The sequence below is a fragment of the Hylobates moloch genome, unplaced genomic scaffold (assembly GCF_009828535.3).
Source record: "Hylobates moloch isolate HMO894 unplaced genomic scaffold, HMol_V3 SCAFFOLD_11, whole genome shotgun sequence".
Taxonomy (NCBI): Eukaryota; Metazoa; Chordata; class Mammalia; order Primates; family Hylobatidae; genus Hylobates; species Hylobates moloch.
The window spans coordinates 87,328,309-87,337,775 of record NW_026652286.1 but is presented as its reverse complement, the minus strand read 5'-3'; the positions used below and the strand labels follow the sequence as shown (position 1 = coordinate 87,337,775).

General features: G+C 38.9%; 1 protein-coding gene across 1 annotated transcript in view; it reads left to right on the top strand.

Annotated features, from left to right (window-relative positions):
* Positions 1-9,240, top strand: part of NXPE4 (neurexophilin and PC-esterase domain family member 4) — a 35,238-nt gene extending 25,998 nt beyond the window's left edge. Inside the window, exon 6 of the mRNA XM_032167466.1 lies at positions 8,358-9,240. Coding sequence (XP_032023357.1) covers positions 8,358-8,893 — 536 coding nt within the window. The 3' untranslated portion in view covers positions 8,894-9,240. The remainder of the gene's footprint in view (positions 1-8,357) is intronic.
* Positions 9,241-9,467: the final 227 nt, after the last annotated feature.

Sequence of the window (9,467 nt, the reverse complement as noted above, 5' to 3'; positions counted from 1 at the left end):
ACTGATGGGTCCTGACTCCTTATCCAGTTTGCCAGTCTGTGTCTTTTAATTGGAGCATTTAGCCCATTTACATTTAAAGTTAATATTGTTATGTGTGAATCTGATCCTGTCCTTATGATGTTAGTTGGTGATTTTGCTTGTTAGTTGATGCAGTTTCTTCCTAGCCTCGATGGTCTTTACAATTTGGCATGTTTTTGCAGTGGCTGGTACCGGTTGTTCCTTTCCATGTTTAGTGCTTCCTTCAGGAGCTCTTTTAGGGCAGGCCTGGTGGTGACAAAATCACGCAGTGTTTGCTTGTCTGTAAAGTATTTTATTTCTCCTTCACTTATGAAGCTTAATTTGGCTGGATATGAAATTCTGGGTTGAAAATTCTTTTCTTTAAGAATGTTGAATATCAGCCCCCACTCTCTTCTGGCTTGTAGAGTTTCTTCCAAGAGATCAGCTGTTAGTCTGATGGGCTTCCCTTTGTGGGTAACCCGACCTTTCTCTCTGGCTGCCCTTAACATTTTTTCCTTCATTTCAACTTTGGTGAATCTGACAATTATGTGTCTTGGAGTTGCTCTTCTGGAGGAGTATCTTTGTGGCGTTCTCTGTATTTCCTGAATCTGAATGTTGGCCTGCCTTGCTAGATTGGGGAAGTTCTCCTGGATAATATCTTGCAGAGTGCTTCCCAACTTGGTTCCATTCTCCCCGTCATTTTCAGGTACACCAATCAGACATAGGTTTGGTCTTTTCACATCGTCCCAAATTTCTTGGGGGCTTTGTTCGTTTCTTTTTATTCTTTGTTCTCTAAACTTCCCTTCTCACTTCATTTCATTCATCTCATCTTCCATCAGCGATACTCTTTCTTCCAGTTGATCGCATCGGCTACTGAGGCTTCTGCAATCTTCACGTAGTTCTCGATACTTGGCTTTCAGCTCCATCAGCTCCTTTAAGCCCTTCTTTGCATTGGTTATTCTAGTTATCCATTCGTCTAATTTTTTTTTAAAGTTTTTAACTTCTTTGCTATTGTTTTGAATTTCCTCCCATAGCTCGGAGTAGTTTGATCATCTGAAGCCTTCTTCTGTCAATTCGTCAAAGTCATTCTCAGTCCAGCTTTGTTCCATTGCTGGTGAGGAACTGCATTCCTTTGGAGGAGAAGAGGTGCTCTGTTTTTTAGAGTTTCCAGTTTTTCTGCTCTGTTTTTTCCCCATCTTTATGGTTTTATCTACTTTTGGTCTTTGATGATGGTGATGTACAGATGGGTTTTTGCTGTGGATGTCCTTTCTGTTTGTTAGTTTTCCTTCTTCCAGACAGGACCCTCAGCTGCAGGTCTGTTGGAGTTTGCTAGAGGTCCACTCCAGACCCTGTTTGGCTGGGTGTCAGCAGCGGTGGCTGCAGAACAGCAGATTCTCATGAGACCACAAATTCAGCTGTCTGATAGTTCCTCTGGAAGTTTTGTCTCAGAGGAGTACCCGGCCAAGTGAGGTGTCAGTCTGTCCCTACTGGGGGGTGCCTCCCAGTTAGGCTGCTCGGGGGTCAGGGACGCACTTTAGGAGGCAGTCTGTCCATTCTCACATCTCCAGCTGCATGCTGGGAGAACCACTACTCTCTTTAAAGCTGTCAGTCAGACAGGGACATTTAAGTCTGCATAGGTTCCTGCTGACTTTTTGTCTGTGCCCTGCCCCCAGAGGTGGAGCCTACAGAGGCAGGCAGGCCTCCTTGAGCTGTGGTGGGCTCCACCCAGTTCGAGCTTCCTGGCTGCTTTGTTTACCTAAGCAAGCCTGGGCAATAGCGGGCGCCCCTCCCCCAGCCTCGCTGCCACCTTGCAGCTTGATCTCAGACTGCTGTGCTAGCAATCAGCGAGACTCCATGGGCATAGGACCCTCCGAGCCAGGTGCGGGACACAATCTCCTGGTGTGCCATTTTCCAGGCCCGTTGGAAAAGTGCAGTATTAGGGTGGGACTGACCCGATATTCCAGGTGCCATCTGTTACCCCTTTCTTTGACTAGGAAAGGGAACTCCCTGACCCCTTGCACTTCCCGAGTGAGGCAATGCCTCGCCCTGCTTCGGCTCATGCACAGTGCGTTGCACCAACTGTCCTGCACCCACTGTTTGGCACTCCCTAGTGAGATGAAACCGGTACCTCAAACAGAAATGCAGAAATCACCCGTCTTCTGTGTCACTCATGCTGGGAGCTGTAGACCGGAGCTGTTCCTATTCGGCCATCTTGGCTCCATCCCCCAATGTATCGTCTTTTATCCCTCGCCAACGCTGACCCTTTCCTCAGGGTCCCCAAAGTCCACTGTATCATTCTTAAGCCTTTGTGTCCTCATAGCTTAGTTCCCACATATGAGTGAGAACATACAAGGTTTGGTTTTCCATTCCTGAGTTACTTCACTTAGAATAATAGCCTCCCATTCCATCCAGGTTGCTGCAAATGCCATTCTTTCATTCCTTTTCATAGCTGAGTAGTATTCCATCACGTGTGTGTATAACATTTTATATATGTGTGTGTGTGTATATATATATATATATATAAAACACATATATATTTATATATAACATTATATATATAACTTTTATATATATGTGTATATATACAAACATCTTCTTTATCCACTCATTGATTAATGGGCATTTGGGCTGGTTCCATATTTTTGCAATTGCAAATTGTGCTGCTAGAAACATGTGTGTACAAGTATTTTTTTCGTATAATGACTTTTCTTCCTCTGGGTAGATACCAAGAAGTGGGATTGCTGGATCAAATGGTAGATCTACTTTTAGTTATTTAAGGAATCTCCACATTGTTTTTCTTAGTGGTTGCTCTAGTTTACATTCCCACCAACAGTGTAAAAGTGCTCCCTTTTTACTGCATCCACACCAACATTATTGATTTTTTTGAATATGGCCTTTCTTACAGGACTGAGGTGGTATCACACTGTGGTTTTGATTTGCATTTCCCTGATAGTGATATTGAGCATTTTTCCATATGTTTGTTCAGCATCTGTGTATCTTCTTTTGAGAATTGTCTATTCATGTCTGTAGCCCACTTTTTGATGGGACTGTTTTTTTTCTTGGTGATTTCTTTGAGTTCTTTGTAGATTCTGGATATGAGTCCTTTGTTGACTGTATAAATTGTGAAGATTTTCTCCCACTCTGTGAGTTGTCTGTTAACTCTGCTGATTATATCTTTAGCTATGCAGAAGTTTTTAGTTTAATTAAGTCCCATCCATTTATCTTTGTTTTTGTTGCATTTGCTTTTGGGTTCTTGGTCGTGACGTTTTTGCCTAAGCCAAAGTCTAGAAGAGTAATAAATATTGTGAAAATGACTGTGCTGTCAAAAGCAATCTACAAATTCAATGCAATTTTCTTCAAAATACCACCAGCATTCTTCACAGAACTAGAAAAAACAATTCTAATATTCATAAGGAACCAAAAAAGAGCCCGCATAGCCAAAGTAAGACTAAGCAAAAAGAACAAATCTGGAGGCATCACATTCACCTGACTTCAAACTATACTATAAAGCCATAGTCACTGAAACAGCAGTGACTAATGTTTTCTAATGTTATCTTCTAGAATCTTCATGGCTTCAGGTCTTAGATTTAAGTCTTTGATCCATCTGGGGTTGATTTTTGTATAAGGTAAGAGATGAGGATCCACTTTCAGTCTTCTATATATGGCTTGCCAATTATCCCAGCACCATTTGTTGAACAGGGTGTTCTTCCCCCACTTTATGTTTTTGTTTGCTTTGTCAAAGATCAGTTGGCTGTAAGTATTGGGCTTTATTTCTGGGTTCTGTATTCTGTTCGATTGGTCTGTGTGCCTATTTTTACGTCAGTACAATGCTGTTTCAGTGACTATGGTCTTATAGTATAGTTTGAAGTCAGGTGAATGTGATGCCTCCAGATTCGTTATTTTTGCTTAGTCTTACTTTGGCTATGTGGGCTCTTTTTTGGTTCCTTATGAATTTTAGAATTGTTTTTTCTAGTTCTGTGAAGAATGATGGTGGTATTTTGAAGAAAATTGCATTCAATTTGTAGATTGCTTTTGACAGTACAGTCATTTGCACAATATTTATTCTACCCATCCATGAGCATGTGATGTGTTTCCATTTATTCGTGTCATCTATAATTTCTTTGGGTGGTGTTTTGTAGTTTTCCTTGTAGAGGTCTTTCTCATCCTTGGCTAGGTATTCCTAAGGTTTTTATTTTACTTTATTTTATTTTACAGCTATTGTGAAAGGAGTTGAGTTCTTGATTTGATTCTCAGCTTGATTGCTGTTGGTGTATAGCAGAGCTACTGATTTGTGTGTATTAATTTTGTATCCTAAAACTTTGCTAAATTCAATTACCAGTTCTGGGAGCTTTTTGGTTAAGGCTTTAGGGTTTTCTAAGTATACTATCATATCATGAGCAACAGCAACAGTTTGACTTCCTGTTTACCAATTTGGATGTCCTTTATTTCTTCCTTTTGTCCAATTGCTCTAGCTAGGACTTCCAGTACTACGTTGAAGATAGGTGGTGACAATGGGCATTCTTGTCTTGTTCCAGTTCTCAGAGGGAATGCTTTCAACTTTTTCCCATTCAGTATTATGTTGGCTAGGGTTTTGTTGTAGATGGCTTCTATTACCTTAAGGTATGTCCCTTCTATGTTGATTTTGCTGAGGGTTTTAATCCTAACGGATGCTGGATTTTCTCAAATGCTTTTTCTGTGTCTACTGAGATGATCATGTGATTTTTGTTTTTAATTCTGTTTATATGGTGTATCACATTTATTGACTTATGTATGTTAAACCATCCCTGCATCCCTGGTATGAAACCCACTTGATCATGGTGGATTATCTTTTTTGATAAGCTGTTGGATTTGGTTAGCCACTATTTTGATGAGGATTTTAGCATCTCTGTTCTTCAGGGATGTTACTGGTCTGTAGTTTTCTTTTTTGTTGTGTCCTTCCCTGGCTGACGTATTAGGATGATACTGGCTTTATAGAATTATTTAGGGAGGATTCCCTCTTTCTCTGTCTTTTGGAATAGTGTGAATAGGATTTGTACCAATTTTTCTTTGAATGTCTGACAGAAATCAGCTGTGAATCTATCCTAAATTTTTTGTGTTGGCAGTTTTTTAATTATCATTTCAATCTCACTGTTTGTTACTGGTCTGTTCAGAGATTCTATATCTTCCTGGTTTAATCTAATAGGGCTGTACATTTCCAGGAATTTATCCCCTCTAGGTTTTCTAGTTTATGTGCTTAAAGGTGTTCATAGTAGCCTTGAATAATCTTTCATATTTCTGTGGTATCAGTTGTAATATCTCCCGTTTTATTTCTAATGGAGCTTATTTGGATCTTCTCTCTTCTTAGTTAATCTTGCTAATGGTTTATCCATTTTATTTATCTTTTCAAAGAACCAGCTTTTTGTTTCATTTATTTTTGTATTACTTTTGTTTCAGTTTCATTTACTTCTGCTCTGATCTTCATTATTTCTTTTTTTCTGCCAGGTTTGGGTTTGGATTATTCTTGTTTCTCCAGTTCCATGAGGTATGACATTAGTTAATCTATTTGTGCTCTCTCAGACTTTTTGATGTAGGCATTTAAGTCTATGAACTTTCCTCTTAACATCACTTTTGCTGTATCCCAGAGGTTTTGATAGTTTGTATCACTATTATGATTCAGTTCAAAGAATTTTTTTATTTCCATCTTGATTTGATTGTTCACTCAATGATCATTCAAGAGCAGGTTATTTAATTTCCATGTATTTGCATGGTTTTGAGGGTTCCTTTTGGAGCTGATTTCCAATTTTATTCCACTGTGGTCTGAGAGAGTACTTGATATAATTTTGATTTTCTTAAATTTACTGAGACTTGTTTTGTGGCCTATCATATGCTCTACCTTGGAGAATGTTCCATGTGCTGATGAATAGAATGTATATTCTTCACTTGTTGGGTAGAACGTTCTGTAAATATCTGTTAAGTTCATTTGTTGTAGGGTATAGTTTAAATCCATTATTTCTTTGTTGACTTTCTGTCTTGATGACCAGTCTAGTGCTGTCAGTGGAGTGTTAAAGTTCCCCACTATTGCTGTATTGCCATCTCTCTCATTTTTTTGGTCTATTAGTAACTGTTTTGTAAATTTGGGAGCTCCAGTGTTAGATGCATATATATTGAGAATTGTGGTATTTTCCTGTTGAATTATTTTATCATTATATAATGTCCCCCTTTGTCTTTTTAAACTGCTGTTGCTTTAAGGTTTGTTTTGTCTGATATAAGAATTGCTACTCTTGCTTGCTTTTGGTGCCCATTTGCATGGAATATCTTTTTCCACCACTTTACCTTAAGTTTATGTGAGTTCTTATATGTTATTAATAGGTGACTTTCCTGAAGACAGCAGAAACTTGGCTGGTGAATTCTTACCTATTCTTCCATTCTGTATGTTTTAAGTAGAGCATTCAGGTCATTTACATTCAATATTAGTATTGAGATATAAGATGCTATTCTATTCATTGTGCTACTTGTTGCCTAAATACCTTGTTTTTCTTTTCATTGCGTTATTTCATGTAGGTCCTTTGAGAATTATGCTTTAAGGAGGTTCTATTTTGGTGTATTTTGATAACTTGCTTCAAGATTTAGAGCTCCTTTTAGTAGTTATTGTAATGCTTGCTGGTAGTGGCAAATTCTGTCAGCATTTGTCTGGAAAAGACTATCTTTTCTTCATTTATGAAGCTTAGTTTTGCTGGATACAAAATTCTTGACAGGTAATTTTTTTGTTTAAGGAGGCTAAAATAGAACCCCAATCCCTTCTAGCTTGTAGGGTTTCTGCTGAGAAATCAGTGGTTAATCTGATAAGTTTTCTTTTATAGGTTACCTGATGCCTTTGCCTCACAGCTCTTAAGATTTTTTCCTTCATCTTGACTTTAGATAATCCGATTACTATGTGCCTAGGCAATGATCTTTCAGTGATGAATTTCCCAGGTGTTCTTTGAGCTTCTTAGATTTGGATGTCTAGATCTCTAGCAAAGCCAGGGAAATATTCCACGATTAGTCCCTCAGATATGTTTTCCAGACTTTTAAATTTCTCTTCTTCCTTGGGAATACCAATTATTTTTAGGTTTGGGCATTTAGCATAGTCCCAAACTTCTTGGTGGCTTTGTTCATTTTTTAAAATCCTTTTTGTCTTTGATGGATTGGGTTAATTCTAAAGCCTTGTCTTCTAGCTCTGAGGTTCTTTTTTCTGCTTGTTCAATTCTATTGCTGAGACTTTCCAGTGCATTTTGCATTTCTCTAAGTGCATCCTTGATTTCTAGAAGTTGTGATTTTTATTTATACTATCTATTTCACTGAAGAATTTTCCTTTCATATTCTGTATCATGTTTTTAATTTAAGTTGGACTTCACCTTTCTCTGGTACCTCCTTGATTAGCTTAATAATCAACCTTCTAAATTATTTTTCCTACAATTCATAGATTTATTCTTGGTTTAGATCCGTTGGTGGTGAACTGGTACAGTCTTTTGCGGGAGTTAAACAATCTTGTTTTGTCATATTACCAGAATTGGTTTTTGGGTTTCTTCTCATTTTGGTAGACATGTCAGAGGGAAGATCTGGGATTCAAGGGCTGCTATTCAGATTCTTTTGTCCCACAGGGTACTCCCTTGATGTGGTTTAATCCCCCTTCCCCTGGGAATGGGGCTTCCTGAGAGCCAAACTGTAGTGATTGTTTTTGCTCTGCTGAGTCTCGCTACCCAGTGGAGCTACTGGGCTCTGGGCTGGTACTGGAGAGTGTCTGCAAAGAATCCTGTGATGTGACCAATCTTCAGGTCTTGCAGCCTTGAATACCAGCCCCTGCTCCAGTGGAGTTAGCAGGGGAGTGAAGTGGACTCTGTGAGGGTCTTTGGTTGTGTTTTTGTTTAGTGTGCTGGTTGGCCTCCAGCCAGCAGGTGGCACTTTCAAGAGCACATCAGCTGCTGTCCTATAGGCAGGATGCAAACTTGCCCTAGGGACACAGTTTTTCAGCATCTCAGAGAGCCTGCAGTGGTGATCGTGTTCCTTCAAAGGGTCTATGGATTCTTCTGACTTTCCTGGTATGTTCCTGTGGCAGTTCTTGGAGCAGAAGTTCATGGTGTGAGTCTCCACACGCTGCTCTGTTTGTCCGAGTGAGAGCTGCAAGCTAGTCCTGCCTCCTATCCACCATCTTAATCTAAGAAGCTACATAACACTTTTGACATTCAAATAATTTTCAAAAACATCCCCTCATCTAAACCTATAATAAATTAGACATGATTAGCTTATTTAATTATACCAATCAAATCTCTTCTATCTTTATATCTACTCAATCTTGGTAACTATATCCTCCTTTTATTTTGGGATTGCATATTTTTTATCAGCACTGAAGTCAGTAGATCTGCATGAATCTGGAAAACTGCAACACCAGCTTGCTGTGGATTTGGATAGGAACATCAACATCCAGTGGCAAAAACATTGTTATCCCTTGATAGCATCAATGACCTATTCAGTCAAAGAGATGGAGTACCTCACCCGGGCCATTGACAGAACCGGAGGAGAAAAAAATACTGTCATTGTTATTTCTCTGGGCCAGCATTTCAGGCCCTTTCCCATTGATGTTTTTATCCGAAGGGCCCTCAATGTCCACAAAGCCATTCAGCATCTTCTTCTGAGAAGCCCAGACACTGTGGTTATCATCAAAACAGAAAACATTAGGGAGATGTACAATGATGCAGAAAGATTTAGTGACTTTCATGGTTACATTCAATATCTCATCATAAAGGACATTTTCCAGGATCTCCGTGTGAGTATCATTGATGCCTGGGATATAACAATTGCATATGGCACAAATAATGTACACCCACCTCAACATGTAGTCGGAAATCAGATTAATATATTGTTAAACTATATTTGTTAAATAACACAAAAGTCTGAAATTCATTCACTTAAGTAAAAAAATTTATTGACTGTCTACTAGCAGGCCAGATGCTATGTTTGGCTCTGAATTCCCAACTAGCAAGAGCAGAGAATCTACAATATGGCTGATCCATAAGCCACCAATTCAGCTAAATGAGATGTTTCTAATCTGGGCTTGCACTTAAAAATAAATCTAAAAATACTCATGAAAAGAGCCTACCCTTCATGATCAGAGCCATACCACTCTTCACCAATGGGAAGTCAAGATACCTATGGGTAAAAGTTCTCTCTGATGCATGAAAATTCAGAGTGATAAAGTAATTTTAAAATAAATATTTGGAGAAAGCAGTCCTGTTTGTTTATTTCTACCACTAAAGACAAGCTCTAGATGAATTTCCAAGTCAGAAGAGAAGTCTTGTGAGGCAATTCTCCCATAGTCATAGAGAGAATTCTAAGCGAGGACATGTGGGTCCTGAAAACCTCTAAATTTTCTCTCTCTGTAGGAACTCCTGATACTAGCCTCTAATCTGATTCTATAGTATTTTTCATCCAGGTTTATAGGATAACACAGGTAA